The sequence below is a fragment of the Triticum dicoccoides genome, chromosome 3B (genome assembly GCF_002162155.2).
Source record: "Triticum dicoccoides isolate Atlit2015 ecotype Zavitan chromosome 3B, WEW_v2.0, whole genome shotgun sequence".
NCBI lineage: Eukaryota > Viridiplantae > Streptophyta > Magnoliopsida > Poales > Poaceae > Triticum > Triticum dicoccoides.
The window spans coordinates 692,711,593-692,730,642 of NC_041385.1; the positions used below are offsets into that span (position 1 = coordinate 692,711,593).

At 46.8% G+C, this 19,050-nt stretch overlaps 1 protein-coding gene and 1 pseudogene across 1 annotated transcript; one reads left to right on the plus strand and one right to left on the minus strand.

Annotated features, from left to right (window-relative positions):
• LOC119279812 overlaps positions 1–2,517 on the plus strand; it is a 12,369-nt pseudogene extending 9,852 nt beyond the window's left edge.
• Positions 2,518–4,990: 2,473 nt separating this feature from the next.
• Positions 4,991–5,841, minus strand: LOC119281864 (probably inactive leucine-rich repeat receptor-like protein kinase At5g48380). Its single transcript, XM_037562276.1, has one exon. It carries the CDS (start codon positions 5,839–5,841, stop codon positions 5,056–5,058), a length of 786 nt encoding a protein of 261 aa, XP_037418173.1. The 3' UTR covers positions 4,991–5,055.
• Between the last annotated feature and the right edge of the window lie 13,209 nt (positions 5,842–19,050).

Here is a 19,050-nt window from a genome sequence, read left to right on the forward strand (position 1 = left end):
TCTGCCAAAGCCTTGACCCTTTTTAAGCGTTGAAATGCCTCGTCCTTGGTCTTCAGGAGCTCTACCCACATGTAGCGACTAAAATCATCAACTATCAGCAGAAAATACCGGTTACCTGCGGGTGTAGTTGGCTCGATCGGCCCGCAAAGGTTCGTGTGCACGAGCTCTAGCGCGCGCTCTGCACGGTATGCAGTTGCCTGAGGAAATGGGGCTCGGTGCTGCTTCCCAAGTGCGCATCCATCACAGTATTCCTCCACACGATCAATGACAGGTATGCCACGCGCCATCTGCTTCGTAGACATGGTGCGGAGTGCACGGAAGTGCAAGTGTCCCATGCGTGCGTGCCACCTCCAGGTTGCATCATCTCCTTGGGCCATCAGACAGGCGGGAGCGTCGATGATGAGACGCCCCGTGTAGAGCCGGCTGCCAGACCGCTGGACGTGAGCGAGGACTTGCCGCGTCGAATCACGAATTGCCCATGACGCCGCTCTCAATGGTGATGGCGCAGCCACCCTCGTCCAGCTGTCCCACGGAGATGATGTTGCTTCGCAGGCTCGGGATGAAGAAGACGCCCACGAGCGCTCATTGGTTCCCACTTTGGCAGCGAAACACAACAGAGTCGCGCCCTTGAATGGCAACATGCGACCCGTTGCCGAACTTGACAATGTCGTGCACACTCTCATCAAGCATGGTGAACACGGTTCTGTCACCTGTCATGTGACTTGAAGCCCCAGTGTCAAAGTACCAGAGGCCTTCGGGCGAGGGGACAGGGATTACCTTCTCTTCATTGAGAAAAACAGCTTGTGGCGCCACAATCTCCGGCGTGGTGACAGTGGTGACCACGGCCATGAGCAGGCCCTGATCATGATCATCGCCCGCCTGGGCCAGGTGCGCCTGCTCGTTCCTGCCCTTCTGCTCTTGCTCCCGAAGCCACGTGCGGCACTCCTTCTTCCAATGGCCTGGGATCCCGCAGTGATGACATTTGCCCTTTTTCTTCTTGCCGCCGGAGCCACCCATCCCCGACGCGCCCTTGCCACCGCCAGGCGGCTTACCCTTCGCAGGTGACTTGTTCTTCCTGCTGTTGCCGCCGCCACCGCCTGACGATGAGCCTCCGCCACCGCCTGACGATGAGCCTCCGCCGCCGCCCGCCTTCTCGCGAGCCAGCCACTCCTCATGAGTGAGCAAGAGACGCCTGGCGTTCTGCACACCATCGTTGAGGTCGTAGTGGTCCTCGCAGGCGGAGAGGCGGCCGACGAGCTCCTCGATGGTCATGGTTTTCAGATCGATCAGGGACTCGATAGCCATGGCCATCGGGCGGTACCGCCGCGGCACCACGTGATGGAACTTCTGGACCGCCTTGTGCTCGGAGACCGGGTCCCCGTACAGCTCCAGATCGGCGAGTAGGGCTGAAAGCCGCAACCCGAAATCCTCGACGGACTCGCCGTCCATGAACCTGAGATCTTCGAACTCCCACCGGCGCACCTGCGCCTTGGCCTCACGGGCGCGCTCGCTGCCCATGCGCATGGTCTTGATTGTCTCCCACGCCTTCTTCGCCGTGTCCTTGCGGCCAGCACCCGCAGCATCTCCGGCGGGACGCCGGTGAGAAGAATCTGCAGCGCGCGCCGGTCGGCATATTCGTCGGCGGCGGCGGCGGTCACCGCAGACCAAATGCTGGCGACCTACAACTTGACTTGCATCACCAGCGCCCACTCCTGATAGTTCGTGCGCATGAGCATCATGAATGAGCCCGACTCCTCCCTTACGACGCGCTCCACCACCCGATACTCGCGGCTGCCGCTGCCGCTGCCGCTGCTGGTGAGGCGTGCGACCGGCGCCTTGGATATGGGCGTCTTCGGCGACTTGGTGCCGCCCTTGCTCTTCCCGTCCGACTCGTCGCTTGACATGACGACGACGGATCCAACACTGCCGCCGCGCCAAGGATCAAACACCCGGAGCTCTGATGCCAATTGTTGCTGTCAAGGCGATCGAGAGGAACGAGAGAGAGAGAGATCAGAGGGAGACGAAGCGAGCTGTTTTTGCGCCGGGCGGACTCCCCAGCTTTTCCGTAGTTCTATTCATCTGATTATTGTGTTTATAAACAACCTAGCTAACTAACCCGGCCAGCCCGCTGCGATCCGGAGTTGTCGCGCCATCCCACGACCTCCATAGCGCTAGCGTGCCACGCTGACAGGGAAAACCAGAACAGAAAACAAAACGGGGCGATCGTGCAAAGACTCGGCCCGCTCTTCTCTACTTCTACGTGCATGCTGCATGTGGACATCACATCAGCAGCCATGCATTGCTTATTCTAATCAAAGCAAACTAGTACTAGCACACACTCACGTGTGATGAAGCTTAGGTTAACACAAGATGGACGGGAAGGTGACGGTGTTCGAGGGGCCGGAGCGGGAAGGGAGCATGTCGCTGGAGGTGTGCTTGGCGCCCGAAGCGCTGGAGAGGCTCGTCGCCGACCACGAGTTCGTGGACGCCGTGTCCGTGCCCGTGCCGCCGGCGTGATCAGCCTGTATCCGCTGCACAAGAATTTACCTTTCCCCAGCTCATGTCGTACTACTTAGTTCAGGTTATGTTAAAGTTGAAGTATGTAATTCAGGAGCACTTTCCAACTCATTTCGTGTGAAGTCAGCGAATGATGGACATATTTCGTGTTGCATTTTCAAAGATGAAATGCATGTGGTGCATTTTTAACCAGGTCCAAACCTTCAGAGTTTCAGAGTGTTGCACGACACTGAAGCAGAAAGAGATGGTGGCAAGTCAAAATCTACTGCCACGAGCAGGTTATACATTACCCATAAATCTCAGCTTATGTTATCACTCACCTGAGGAGCCTGTCGTGCTATATGGAGTATACTGAATATCCTTTTAGAATACTCTCTCCGTCCCATAACGTAAGAAGTGTCAAAAAACGTCTAACATTATGGGACGGAGGGAGTAGTAGAGTTCTCAAGAACGTGTGGTTTAGAGAAAGAAAAGTTACGGTTTCACAAGCTTCACTGTACTGACGATGGAAGAAATTTTTGATAGGGTTTGGTAGGGATGGAAGTGAATTAAGAGGTGGACCTGTTACTGACATGATACAGCTACTAAAACTTAAATGGCTTGCCTACTACTGGTATTACTTGCTTAGGCTAGCTGTACCTGTATTCTCATTTGAATTTCGTCAACAAACAATGATTATATACCCAACAAGAATCTATACCCACGATCCAGTTTCCCTCGTGGAGAATAAAATGGAACTCAAATGGAGGGTGAGCCGCCGCGTAACTCCCCCGCGTCGTCCTCCCCTAGGGCGACTCGAGCGGTCAGAAACCTAGCCGCCGCCGCCGCAAACTCCCTCCTCCTCTCCCTCCGCCGCCGCCGGGCTAAGCCCAGGGACCGACGGCGGTGGCGGGGAATCTCCTCTCTCGCGCGTCTCCGGGGTGGGGCGGACCCAAAGGCGTGTGGTGGCGCGACCGACATGGGATCTGCAGCGGCGCGGATGGCCGGCCCGTCTTCAGACGGCGATGGCTTGGCGCGGGGGAGGCCAGGGCTGCGGGCGCTACGGATGGCCCTTCGGGCTGCGGCGGCGGCTGAGGTCGGCTTGGCTGCAGTGGCGTGCATGCTGCCTTCAGATCGGCGACGACGGCGTGGAGGGTCTGGTGGTTTTGTCGGCGGCACCTCCGATCAGTTCTGTTCTGACCGGTGCAGCCGGCGGTGGTGGTCATCTCTTCCATCAAAGGTGGTCGGCCTGAGGCTGGGTGTTCGGATCTCGGGATCCATCATCTGGCACCAGCTGCGAGTCGGGAAGACGTAGTTGCCGGTGAAAACCGAGCCGACGGCGGGCGATGGCGGCGTTCCACGTCGTTACCTTGATGAAGGCATCGTCATGTGACTACCGTCGACCCACTCGTATTGCTCCGGGGGAAACCCTATGATCTGTTGTTCCAGACCGGACGATGGCGGCATTGCGGTGTCGTTTCTCTCTTGGGAGCATCGTTTTGTGGACCAGCGCAGGAAATCAGAGGCAGGAGGTGGAGTGGCTTCATCTTGCACGGAGTTTTGATGGAGATGTCAAGTCATGCCTGACCGACAGGTGCTATGCTTGGTCATGCCTGGTCGGCAGGTGCTACGCACGACAGATCCTCCAAGGGCTTCAAGCTGTTACGGCTGGTGGTACTTGGCAGCAATGGCGCTGAGGTGTATCAGTGGCGACCGCGACGTGTTCAGCTGTTTGCGCGCAGGTCGGAGGTGCCGTTGGGCGCCGTGATGGCGTCGACGATAGCTGGACCGAGCAAGGTTGAGGCATCAGTACAGTTCTGAAGTGGAGCGATGACAGTTGGCGGCGGCGGCCTCTGAGAGCACGCCTGACCAGTGTGTGCCCCAGACCCGGCAAGTGGTTAGGTTGGGGTCTCAGGTCTTAGATGTTAGGCTTGGCTGCGAAGTCTGTTTGGTATTAGGCCCAGGCTATCTGCGCCCCTTCATCAACTGGATAGGTGTAGCGATAGTTTGTTGCTTAGACGGCGGCTTTAGTCTTACTGTTGTATGACTTTGTAAGGTCTTGTGAGAATAATTAATAAAGTGGTCGTATGCATCGCCCAGATGTAGAGGCCGGGGTCATTCTCCTTTTCTAAAAAAAAAATTGGCGCAGGGTATTCAGCTTCAGGAGCAAAGCAGCCTTCAGGACCCCTGCACTGCGCTCTTAGTCTTAGTAGCAGGATGATTGGTATGGATGCGTTCAAGACGTGCAAACAAACGGAAAATGAGTTTCAGGCTAGCCGCTCTATCTGGAATGAGCTGCCGCCTTCTTTGTGTTCCTTTACGAAATGTTGCGTTGAGTCAGGGTATGTAGATAATCGGCAAGAGTTGAAAGAAATATGCATTACAAGCAAACCAAAAGTGCCGGCACTTGCAAGTTGCCATGCCAGGTAGTACTGTATGAATTACATATCAGGTGAATTGAGATAAACGTTACTGCAGGGAACATACTAAGATTATACTGCCGGGCGTGCGCATTTGGCCTCAGGATGCTAGGACAGACACAGTTCCACAACAAGTGGGTCATATTATCCGGACAACGTAGGCACGGAGCCTCTCGGAGCAGACAAAGCAGTGAGGGAAGTAGAAGGCCACCACGAACCCCAGGACGAATCCGACAGCCGCTCCGATGCTCGACATGTCATTGATTCGTATTGGCATCCATCTCTTCCTGGAGCATTCACCCAACGGTGAATCACAAAGCCCTTGGTTACCATCAAAGTTCGAAGCCGGAAACACTGCTAGCGAACGAGGAACAGGCCCTGACAACAAGTTCTCCGCGACATTGAACGTAGTTAACCGAGTAAGCAAATCCAATTGTGACGGAATTTGGCCGCTGAGTTGGTTATGCTGAAGGTTGAGGAGATTCAGATATATCATATTTGTGATACTCGGCGGAATTGATCCCGAAAAGCTATTGTGCGAAAGATCCAGAGATGTCAGCTGCTGCAGCTGCCGTGAAATGTCGGTAGGCATCGGTCCTGAAAATTTGTTATTTGACAGGTTCAGGCCCGTCATGCTTGAACAATATTGAAGACCCTGAGGAAATGGGCCTTCAAGTCCTAGGTTGTCGAGTCGCAGAGAGAGAACCCTGTTCTCGTCGGGGTGCCAGCACTCCACACCAGCAAATTGGCATATGAAACCCTCGGTTTCATGTTCAAAGTTCCATGTGGATTTGAGTACACCGTCGGTATCAATCACCGATTGTTGTACAGACTTTAGGCACTGGATATCATGTTCAGAACCAAAACACAACAATGAGCTGCTCAAGAGGAAAAACAAAAGGAGGAACTTGGTATCATCCGCCATCACAAACGTGTAGTAAAAATAAACAACCACTCGGCCAAATCTTGCAGCTTGTCAATTCAAGCGTCCTGATCAAAACTTGTGTAAGAATACTTGAACACTCTACTTGAAAAAAGAAGAAATAGACAACATTGCGTGCTTGAGAAAACTCACCGGTTGATCCAGGCAAATCAGAAGCCACCATCTGCAGTACATGAACGGGTGCAGCCCTTTTAAAACCGAGAATCCCTCCACTGGAGCATAGCCTTTTCTTCTGCCAAACTCTGAAGTCTTATTGACTTGGAAGGATTTGCCACAAGTATAAAGGGAAGAAAGAATTAGACTTCATCAGTCCCCACTCACCACCGAGAGAAAAATACTAGTGTATAACTTGTGAAACTGATGCCACCAAATCATCCATTTATGAAGACATACGTGACAGGCAGGTAAAACTTTGTGGAGAGTAAAGGCAGTGCTTCTCCTTATCCTAGCTAGTAGGCATTTGGATTAGTATATGATAAAGCCATGACTTGGTGCTTATAAATTACCTTTTCACTTAACATTTGGCAAAGAACACTAGGACTGATGTGGTGCTACTCCGGGGTGGACCGACAATGACCGATAAGCCGAGTGTATTTTCTACCGTACAAAAGTTTGAAAAGCACAGCCAGTCTCAGTCTGAATCATGATCGCTCTAGCCTGATCCAATGGCTCTGATAGGCAGTGCGTTGCCATCATATCATGAATTCATGTGTATGGGAAGAAGGCACACAGCAGAAAGAGCAACCCAGCGTCGTCGAGAGTCTCCGGTCTTGGTAGAAATTTGCACTGAAGAACTTGGAGGGAGTTTACATCATTTCCTGGCAGCAAAGAATTCTGAGCCTTCTTGCGAGAACTCCGATCTCACGGTCTCGCCGGGTGCATTTGCAGTTTCATCTATTCCAAAAAGGGAAAAGTCAAACAAAGAGATAAGAACAATGTGTTAATAATGAGATCAGTTTGTATAGAATCATAAAAAAATTATGACATCACGCTAAGGCACATATATAGATAGTTGGTGCAACTTGCTTTGTTACAAAGGAACATTTTCTAATCTAAGTGAATCTCATACCACACCAGTAACTAATACTAATATATCAATTAAATCCAGCACAGTACATACAATAGATCTTGAGAAAGCAGGAGCTAACATTACTTGCAGACATGTTTAATTTGGTCGTATGGGACCAGTAAGACGTTTGGCTTTGCCTCTATCTGTTGATAGGACCAAAACTGCAGATTCATGTATGACAGATAAATCCGTATACAAGGCTCTCACAAAGAGAGGTGTGCGTCATACTGATAGTAAACAACATACTTGCAATATGAGGGATACATTTGGTCTTTTTAATCTCCTTTGTGGTTAGAGGTTTTTCACTGATGTCTCGGAAATAAACCTGAATTTGGTAAACTAGTCCTATAACCTGCAGGGCTTGGTTTTTCACTGATGTCTCGGAAATAATCCTGAATTTGGAGGATGTTGCTGACATTTATGTGACCCCGCAGGGTGGATTGCACATGCGATGAGCTTCGATGCTTCATGACAGAAGCGGTGCTTAAGGACCGAAATGGCAGGTGACTGTTTATTGTTTCGCCAAGAACGCCGTCAAAACGACCAAAACACCTTGACAAAAGTGTGCTATTGGTAAGTGTTATGGTGGCATATAAAAAACGAAATTTGAACAAAAAGCCCGGTGCTAATGTATAGCACGTGCCAACCCAGAGGATGCAATTGCGCTATTTTTCTTACGACTGTGCCTTCATAGGGGATCTTTTCGCTGCATTGTTTTGGTCCGTGCGCACTTGTCGGTGCTGGGTCACGGATGGGCTCGGAGGCCTTCTTTTCGTCCATGTGCATTTTTTGGTGCTGGGTCACGGGTTGGGCTCAGTGGCATCTTTTATTTGTGCTCTTTGGCATCTTTTTGGTAGCTGACAGCCGTGCATGATCGAAAGAAGTCCATATAACCCCCCGAAGTTTCAGGAATCGACTGCTTAACCCCCTGAACTACAAAACCGGGTGTTTAACCCCCTAATCTTTGCAAAACCAGACAAAAAAACCCTAAATCTATGTTAGCTGGTTTCTATAGGTGGTATTGCTTACGTGGCAATATATACTAATAGTCAAAGAAAAATTATGTCTTCCCGCCTGCGGTGCCCCGCGCTCCGTCGCCGCCGACTTACAGCAGGGTGGCCCTCATGTGGATGCAGCCACTATCCATGTCATCGCTGAAGCTCTCTGTCGGCGGCGCTCACATCTTGGCGACGTTGAGGACCGTTCTGGAGCTGAACCCACTCGGCGGGATTTCGTCAGCTTCCGAGTCCGGACACCAGTGTTGTTGATGGAGCGCCTGACGACGGACAAGATGGCAACACGGGCCATGGATGAGTTCATAAGGCTAGCGCGCGCAGGCCGGCGAGCACCTTTGGGTCAAGGCAGCGGACGGCCGGGAGGTGCTCAACATGGATACCGATACTTAAGCTGCTCACTTATAATTCATATGTGCATACACGGATAGAGGGAATGTTTTTTTTTATCAAAGAAGGGCTTGCCCCTTCCGATTTTCATTACTGAAAACCACAGAGTTCTACAAAAGAGTTCAAAAGAAAACGAAAAGATCCAACCGGAATCAGCAGGAACAAAAAGCAACCCCAACGACCAACAAGGGTCAGCCACACCATACATCCCCGAGTTCACAGCTGCCAAACCGGGTTCAAGCTACCTTGAGAGCCATTACATCAACGCAGAAGCAAAAGTAGCCAAGGATCTATTCTACAGGAGCACCAAACATCAGGTTCACCACCGCAGAAGAGATTTTTCTTCATTCCAATCTAGCAACATTGATCCTCCACCCCTGCTTGGCTGTGAACACTTCATTCGCTGCCTGCTCTAGCACCCTTGCTCCCAGCTCCAACGTTTTTCTTGACGACTCCTTTATCTGCATAATAGACCAGTCAATTAACCACCTGCACATTAGCTTGACAACATATAAAGGATCATTTATCCTTTTATTTTCAAAGATAATTGCATTTCTGCTTTTCCAAATTGATCAAAGCAGGGCTGAAATCCCCACCAGCACCAGTTTCTTATCATCTTTGTTAAATTTCCTAATCCAGACTCCAAAACAATCTTTCACACTAGATGGCACAGTTTTAAAACCACACACACATCTGACCAAACTCCATAACAATGAAGCAACCGAGCAAGAGAAGAATAGATGATCAATTGATTCATCTTTCCCACACAAGACACATCTTTTCTCACCCTTCCATCCTTTTTTAAGCAGTACATCTCTAGTTAGGATGCTTTTTTTATTGATCAACCATAAAAACACTTTCAGTTTCGCAGGTACTTTAATCTTCCATAAGTATTTCTATGGGAATTTCATCCCAACAGCTATCAATTTCCTATACAAGGATCCCACAGAGAATTTATGATCAGCACTGAGGGTCCAGAGGATTTTGTCCTCCCCTCCATGCATTAGAATTTCCTCACATCTTTTTTTGAGACTATTCCAAAGCTCCACAGTCTCTCCAAGTAGGGTTCTTCTAAATCTAAATCCATGCCAACCTTTCTGCATGGCCTCCTCCACAGTAATGTTATGGTCAAAGGATATATCATACAGTCTAGGGTAAGCCTCCCTCAAAGGTTTATCATCAACCCATGAATCTTCCCAAAACCTAGTATTTCTCCCATCTCCCACCTTTTTCTTTACAAATTTGTAAAAGATTTCTTTGATTTTTAGTAGGCTAGCCCAGAATTGTGAGTCCCCTGGCTTTTTACATATTAAAGCGAAACACCCCCCCTTTCTATATTTGTCTTCTAAAATATCCTGCCACAGGCCCTTTTCATTTTCCATCTTCCAAAACCATTTAGCTAGAAGTGCAATATTCATTATTTCCAGATTCAGTATCCCCAATCCCCCCATTTCTTTGGGTAGGCAACAATCTTTCCAATTCACTAGATGGTATTTTTTGACATTCTCATCTTCTTGCCATACCAGCCTGGATCTGAGGAAATCAGTTTTCTTTATGATCCCCTTAGGCACAGCATAAAAGGACATCATAAACAAAGGTATATTAGTCAGGCAGGCTTGCACCAGGGTTATTCTCCCTGCAATGGAGCCCAGTAACTTCCCCTGCCATCATCCACATCTTTTTTCAATTTTGTCAGTTACACATCCCCAATGAGAATTCCTGATTCTGTTCTCAGATACAAGCATCCCCAAGTATTTTATGGGCAAATCTCCCATCTTACATGTTAGTATTTCTTGGTATATCATTTGTTTCTCTCTGGCTTTGCCAAACAACAGTAATTCACTATTGTGAAAGTTTATCTTAAGCCCAGAAATTTTCTCAAAAGCTCCTAGTATGAGTTTAATGTTTTTCACACTTTCTATCTCATCCTTTATCAAGAATATGGTATCATCAGCATATTGTAACATATTAATCCCCTTCCCACTATCACTGTTCAACACCCCTTTAACCAAGTCATGCTTTAGGGCATTGCTCATTATGAAGGCTAGGGCATCAGCAGCAATGTCAAACAGCAAAGGTGACATGGCATCCCCTTGCCTCAATCCTTTAAAGGTTTTAAAGTATAGGCCAATTTCATCATTCACTTTAATTCCAACATGCCCCCCTCTCATAGTTTCCATCACCCAGTCACACCATTTGTCAGGGAACTCCTTCATTTTCAACATTTGTATAACAAAGGGCCACTTAATTTTGTCATATGCTTTCTCAAAATCTACTTTAAAAACTAGGGCATCTTCTTTATTCTTATGAAAGGAATTTAGAGCCTCATGCAAAATCACAACCCCTTCCATAATATATCTGCCTTTAATAAAGGCAGTTTGGGTTTTAGAAATCACAGGGGCCACACACTTAGCCAGTCTGTTCATCAGAAACTTAGTGATGATTTTAAAACTAACATTCAGCAGGCAAATGGGCCTAAACTTCTGAATTTGTTTAGCATCATTAGTTTTTGGGATTAAAGTAATTATGCCATAGTTGAGTCTAGCAATATTAATTTCCCCTTTTGCAAACCCATCTACTAGGTTTTTCAGATCCCATTTGACCACTTCCCAAAAATCTTGGTAAAAGTCAGCAGGGAATCCATCAGGGCCAGGGCTTTTATTCCTTTTCATCCCAAATACCACTTGATGAATTTCATTTAAGGAGAAAGGTGTCAAGAGCTCCTCTCTTTATTGTTCATTGATCTTATCCATCTCCATCTCTATCAATGAGATACTAGATTCTTCAGGATGACCAAATAATTCTTTATAAAATTTGGTGATATATTCCATCAACTTCTCATCCCCTTCTATAACCCCTTCCTCCTGTTCAAGGGAAACAATTTTGTTTTTTCTTCTTCTCCCATTTACCTTAGCATGATGATATCTAGTATTTCTGTCTCCATCTTTAATCTCCAAATCTTTATATCTTTGCAACCATTTCATTTCCTCTTGTAGCATTACTCTTTTCAGTTGGGCTCTAAGCTCTTTCTGTTCACTTATATCCACCACACTTAAACCCATGATCTCAGCTCTCTTATCTAAATCATCAAGCTCCCCTATTATTTCCATTTTTATTTTTCTGTACCAGGCATCAATATTTCTATTCCATCCTTTAGCTTTTTGCCTCAATTTCCTCAACCTTGATTGCCATCTATCCAAAACATCCCCTAAGTAACTCTCATTCCAGGTGTTATATACCAACTCTCTAAAGCCTTCTCTCAGCAACCAAGCATTTTCATATCTGAAAATACATTTATGAGCATGAGTTTCCCCTGTGTCCAGGAACAAAGGAGTGTGATCAGAAATCTCTCTAGCAAAGGCTTGCAGTATGGTGAGTGGGTATTTTTCCTCCCAAGCTGGGCACATCAGCACTCTATCTAGTTTTTCAAAAGTAGGATCCTCCTGATTGTTAGCCCAAGTGTATTTTCTCCCATTCAGGGGTAACTCCCTAAGCACTGCTTGTTCAATAATGGCATTGAACATGAAGGACCATTGTTCATTAAGCATAGGTTTGTTCTTCTCTTTTCCACTTCTGATAATGTTGAAGTCTCCCCCAACCAAGCAAGGCAGAGGATTATCATGATATAATCTTGCCAATTCAGCAAGGAAACTTGCCTTTCCCTCCTTCCGTGCATCCCCATATACAGTAACCAAATTCCAGTGCATTTTGATATTTTTATCAAATATTAGCATTCTCAAGAAATATTGTCCTTTTTCAATATTTTCTACATTAAACACATCTTTGTTAACCCCCACCAGGATCCCCCCTGACATGCCTCTGGGTGGATTCCAACTCCATTGAAAATTCCTCCCTCCACACAAATTATGCAACTCATTTTTTGTGAAGTCTTGCTTTATGGTCTCAGAGAGTCCAATAAAGTATAGCTTCTGATCTATAATCATTTCCCTAACATATCTTTTCTTGTGATCTTGTCCTATACCTCTTACATTCGAGAAAACTCCCCTCATTATTCTATATTTGACCACAAAAGACCAAAAAACTATATCCAATGCAAATATCGAGAAGATTCTCAATTAGAACCTCTTACCTTTCCCCCTTCTTCGAAGGACTCCAATCCCAAGTGGTTGCTTCACACAGTCAAGTGCTGGTGAGCGTTTCCTACCACTTTTCCCCCCAGAGAACATTCCCCTTAGTTTTTTCATCTGTTGTTCCTCAATATCCACATCAGAATGTTCATAATCTGAACACAATTCATCAAGGGTTATGTCTCCAGTATTAATATATACTGGGACATCCTTTTCAGATTTATCATTCTCTTCACATCCTCCCTCAGATTTACCACTTTTTTCTCTTTTAATATTCTGAAAGTATAGCTCTCTTCTAGCTATTTCCATTTTATTAATAATATCAATATTCTTATCAATCATCTCTATTGAACACCCTAGATCAATCCCCACTAGAGAACTAATATGTAATAAGGAGGCATCAACAAAAGCCAGTTCAGAATTCTTACCATAATTGTCTCTCTCCTCAGCTCTGCTTTTAGCCATATCCTCAATTTTCTTGTCTTCCCTTCCTTTGTTTCTCAGGCTTCTCTTGATTTCAATATCTTTCTCCTCACCTTCTTTATCCAGGATCTCACTTCCATGTATTTCAGCCATTTTCTCCCCAAAGTTCCAATAGATTCTTGGCTAGCATTATAATCAGTGGGCTCATTATATTTCCCAGACTCAGTATCTTCCTTTTTCTGTTGAGTCTCTTTCTCATAATCTTCAAGGTCCATATTAGCTAACTCCATTTCATACTCCTCTCTATTGGCAGCCTCATGTGCCAGTTTCTGAATTTCTTCAAGTTGTTTTTTACTAATCTCCTGCAACTCTGTCTGAATCTTTTCTAATTCTCTGATTCTGTTTTCATTTTTAGCCCATAGTGCATTGTTTCTAATCTTGTCTTCCTCCAAGCTTTTAATCTTACTGAACATGATTTCACTTTCTTTTTGCCATTTTCCTCTTTCCAAAGCCATCTCCTTTTGCCACTGCATCATGGTTTCTTCCACTTGAGCTTTCATTCCTTCAATTCTTACTGAGGGAATGTGTGCGTTCGTGTACTGGTCATTGTTGTGTCTAGAGTAGAGAGCAAGTGGCGGAGTTGTTCCCTGGCATCGGGGATTGCCTATTTTAGTCGTTTATAGCTAGGCACAAATTGGTGAGCGTTCCAAGAGTTCATGGCGCTCTCGTGCGATCGCTTCTTCCTCAGCTCATGCGTGCAACTCGTCTGATCTCATCTCCGATCCCATATGCTCCTAAGCACGCGTTTCCATGACGAATGGGCAGTCCATGGCACGAGGATGCTTATTAGCTTTGCACGGAGAGTCTTCCACCTCCTCCCGTGTGATACACCCGTCGTCGTTCCTGGGGAACAGCTTGATCGGAGTCAGAGATGCCTGAAGTCGAACAGCTATAGACGGCGACGATGACGAAGGAGTGTTCTCATGTCAAGGCAACACGTCCCAGATGACGAACTGTACGACGCGTCACACTACTTCTGTCTGAGATCCGCAAGCTCCACGAGGCTACCACATCAAAGACGCTGCATACACCTTTGTCCCGGTTCCTATCTATCCCCATGTTTCTTGCTTTCTGCAACACCGCCTTGAACCATTCAGAGAAAGAAGCATTAGTTGAAATAGCGGATAAACAACATGTTGAAACCGCTTATAGCAGGGTGAGGGGGTTATGTGTCTGGTTTTAGAAACATGAGGGGGTTAAATACCTGGTTTTGTAGTTCAGGGGGTTAAGTGGACAATTCCTGACAGCTCAGGGGGTTATGTGGACTTCTTTCATGCATGATCCTGTGTTGGCGATGCAGTAGGCAGAGTCTGTGAAATAAACCCGTCACGCGTCAATTAGACTTCCGGTACCGTACTAAAAGTAGCGATTCCCCTCCAAGCGTCCCTGAAAAACTCAGATGAGGCCCAACTTAGCCCGTTTCAGGCCGCCAAGGCCCGTTTGGCCGTTCCCCTTCCACTCTCACTCTCGTCTCGCCGCCGCAAGTTCCTCTTCTGGATGAAAAGAAGGCTGTGGTCCGTCCAGGGCTGCGCCACTGCGGACCTCCGTCGCCGTCGGCAGTTGCAGCGTCAGTCCGCCAGACGCCAGGCTAGAAGGAGATGCCATCCAATTCATCCGTCGCCGTCGGCAGTTGAAGCCTGGCCAAGGGAGTAAATTACACAATAGTACCACAATTGGGGCAGTGGTGGCGAATTGGTACCAGTTTTGAAAATTTTTACGTGTCAGTACCATGTTTGGACCGAACCGTTGCAAATCGGGCTAAACTCCGCATTTGTACATATTGACGCTGGAACTGACCGCCCGGGCCCACGCGTCAGATGCCACGCTGGCGAATCGGCACGCGCCTGCTTGTTCGATAGGTGCGGTTCAGCTCGAACCGGATCGGCCCGTGCTCCACTCCGTTTCCTCCTCGCCGTCATTGTTTGTCGATGAACCCCAGCTCCCCCGCGCGTACGGCGATGGCGGCGGCGCCCCCGGTCGGTGGTGGCGGCAGCGGCGGCGACGGTGATGGCGGCGGCGGCGACGGCGATGGCGGCGGCGCAAACCTTCCCCTCTTCGGCATCGGCGCGGCAGGAGGAATCGAGGGGAGATCTCCAATCGAGGGCGGCGATGGCTACTCGAGCTCTGAGTACTCCAGCGACAACGACGAGTTCATGGAGCCCGCACTGTCCATGGAGCAGCGGGTACGACTGGCAAAGCAATGGGTGGCGAACCCTAGCAATAGCCACGAGCTGACCCACGGGCTCGGCGGCGTCCTGTAAGTTTCTGTTTCTGTCTCTTTTTTTTTTCTTCTCGTTTATTTGCTAATTAGGGTTATAGTGTACTGATTAGGCAAATTGCATGTGAATTGTAGTTTATATGAAGACATATGGAATGTTAGGATCCATTTTGACAATAATGATCTGTTAGAGAGGAAATTAAGCTGTTCAGATGTGACATATCTGAATATGGTTGCATTGATGGAAACCCAAGGCTTTAGTATTGATGTTTTACATGGAGACCCCAGGAGAGCAGGGCTTGGAATTGGTTGATAGTAATGTTAAACTACAGTTGATCAAGAGGCAGAATGAGGAGAGTTTGGTGCTTAATTTGCTATTTAGGGCTTGTCCACCAGCTGTCAGTGTACCACAGAAGGGTTTTGTACAGAAGCAAAATTTAGATATAACTGAATATTCTGAGCCTGTTGTTTTTGATCTTGTTGATCCTCCTGTTTATGCTGTTGATCAGCAAGGTGTTGCTTATGAAGGTCAGAGTAGCTGTTCTATTGCAGCTGTAGGCCCTGCTGTTTTAACACAAGAGGGCAGGAGTGTTCTAAATCCCAAGTTAAAAGAAGTTGTGGAAGAAGAACAAATTGTCTATGATGGCAGTTATGCATGTTCATCTGAAGGATCTGAAGGGTAGTATGATAGTGACATGGGGGATTTAAGGCCTAACTATAACGAGGAAATGCATGATGTTGAAGACATGGAGATGGAAGAGGGAAATAGACAGAGAGAGGAAGAAGTAAAAGAGCAACATGAGGAAGAAACAGAGGATGAAGAATCAGAAGAAGAATTAGAGGATGAAGAACAAGTGCATTATGAGGGTGACACAGAGGTAGAGGAATTATTTGAGTTGGAGGATGATGACCCTATTGTTCCAGAAGAGGAGGAAAAAATATATGTGCCAGCAAAGAAGAAGCAGAAGTTGCAAGTAAGGAGGGGACCAACAACAAGGTCACATTCCAGTGTTTTAGAAGAAGTGCAACCTGATTGGAAACCATCATCAGATGAAGAAGATAATAGTTTATTGAAGGACAGTGAAGATGATGGGTTTGAGACACTAGCATTTCTGCTACCTCAAAAAAGGAAGAGTAGGGCAAAGAAGAGGCCAGCTAGAGTATGGTACAATGAGGATTTGGAGCAACCACACCAACAACTAAAACTGCATATGTGCTTCAAAGATCAACATCAATTTAGAGATGCTCTATTGAGCTTGCACATCACTCAGTGCAGAGACTTCAAGTATCACAGGAACTCAGATCAGAGAATCATTGTGCATTGCAAGAATGAACATTGCAAGTTCTGCATTGTGGCAGCTGTTATAAAAGGGGAAAACACTTTTGTAATTAAGAAGATGAGGATACAACACACCTGCCCTAGTTCTACTGAAACAAGCAGGGTAAGTGCAAAATGGCTTGCAAAGCAATATGAGCCACTATTCAGATCTGATGTCAGTACTAGCATACATACACTTATTGATGCCTGCATGGAAAAGTATGGTGTGGATGTGCCCAAGGCTATGGCCTATAGGGGAAAAACTTAGTTGTTGAGGCTGTGTTGGGAGATCATAGGAAGCAATACCCAAGGCTGAGAGACTATGCTCAGACTGTGATGGATACAAACCATGGGAGTAGAGTTATAGTCACCACTGTAACTCCAAAAGCCACTGAAAAAATCCCACATCCAAGACCAAGATTCCATGCCATGTTTTACTGCATCAATGGAGCAAGGGAGGGATTTCTACAGGGCTGTAGACCATTCATTGGTTAGTTCATTTTAGCTTGTACACTACTTTGATGTTGTTAGTTTCAATAGGTTGCACATATAAATGCATTTGACATGTTATGTTTACTTCCTGTTTTAGGTATTGATGGGTGTTTTATCAAGCTGACCACTGGTGCACAAATCATTGCTGCCACTGGTAGAGATGGCAATAACAACATATACCCACTGGCATTTGGCATTGTTGGACAAGAGGACAAAGAAAACTGGTGCTGGTTTCTACACCAAGTGAAGATTTGTCTTGGAGGAGAAGTTGGACAGTATGGTCCATATACTATAATGTCAGAAAGATAGAAGGTATGTTTATCCACCTTGCATTGCCTGCTAAATATGTGTTTACATGTGTATTAGACAGTAGCTTAGCTGTTTAAATTGTGTGCACCAGGGGCTATTGTATGCAGTGAATAGAGGTTTTCCTAACAGTCATCAAAGATTCTGCTTAAGGCACATATATGCAAACCTCCAGAATGCTGGCTTTAGGGGGGAGGACCTTAAGAAGTGCATGGATAATGCCAGTTATGCATATAATGAACACAAATTTAATAAAGCAATGGATGATCTCAAAGCTGAGAGTGTGGAAGCTTGGCAGTGGCTTAGTGCAATACCCAAGAAAACATGGGCTAGGCATGCATTTGACACAAATAGCAAGACGGACTTGGTTGTCAACAATTTGTCAGAGGTGTTTAACAAGTACATCCTAGATCATAGGAAAAAACCAATAAGAACTATGTGTGATGGCATAAAGGATAAGCAGATGGTTAGGTGGCACAGGAATAGAGAGAGTGGAAGGGAAGCTAGATGGGAGATCACACCACATTACAGTGAGAAGTTGGAGATTGAAAAGGAAAGGGTCAGGTACTGCAAACCCATTCAAGCAGGTGTTAACTTGTGGCAAGTAACTAGTGGTGAGCAAACACATGCTGTCAATTTGGAAGTTGAAACCTGTGGTTGCAGAAAGTGGGACCTCACTGTCATCCCATGTAACCATGCCATCTCAACAATCAACAAGGCAAAAAGGTTTCCAAAGGACTTTGTAAGCAAATTCTTCAAGAAACCATATTACTTGGCAGCATATGAACCAATGATATATCCTGTCCCTGGTGAGCATGATTGGACAAAGACCCCATGTCCAGACATAGAACCACCAGCATTTAAAGTGAAGAAAGGAAGAAGGAAAGAGAAGAGAATAAAGGGAAAATTTGATGTTCCAAAGCCAAAGTCCACCTCAAGAATGGGGACAATAACTTTTAGCAATTGTGGATTACAAGGGCATAAATACACAAGCTGCCTTAAACAGTTGAAACCTGAGTTGGCCTTAAGAAAGAACAAACATGTGGTAAGGCCCTTTGTACTAGTTCTTCATTTTGATGTTTCTGTAAATTACCTTTCTTATTTGTTGTATTATTAACTATGTTTCCTTTGAATTGTTTTCCAAGCCTGCTGGAAGGAATTCACAAGCAAGAGGTGTTGCTCCTACAGCTCCTGCAACAACACCTAGAGCTGCTTCAGCAACAGCTAGATCTCCTACACCAACAACTAGGGCTCCTGCACCAACACCTACAGCTCCTGCACCAACACCAAGAGCTGCTCCACCTGCAACAACTAGGGCTCCTGCTCCAACACCAGGTGGAAGAACTGGAAGTGCTGCTGGTAGAGGTGGTGGAAGTGGTGCTGGTAGAGGTGGTGGAAGTGGTGCTGGTAGAGGTGCAAGAAGAAGGGCTGGTGGTGGAAGAGGATCTGGAAGAGCATCTTCTAGTGCCAATGGATATCTTGATGGTTCTGTTGGGGATAACTTGATGGTTGATGGATTGATGCCACTTGGGTGGATAACTTGATGGTTTATGTTCATACTGTAATGGCATTGTTTTGCTATTTGGCCATGTGGATGAACCAACCATAACCTAACCATGATTGTTTACGGTGGCTCGGGGTCTACGGAACCACCTTAACCTAACCATGATGGTTTACGGTGGCTCGGGGTCGACGGAACCACCTTAACCTAACCATGACTGTTTACGGTGGCTCAGGGTCGACAGAACCACCTTAACCTAACCATGATGGTTTACGGTGGCTCGGGGTCGACGGAACCACCTTAACCTAACCAT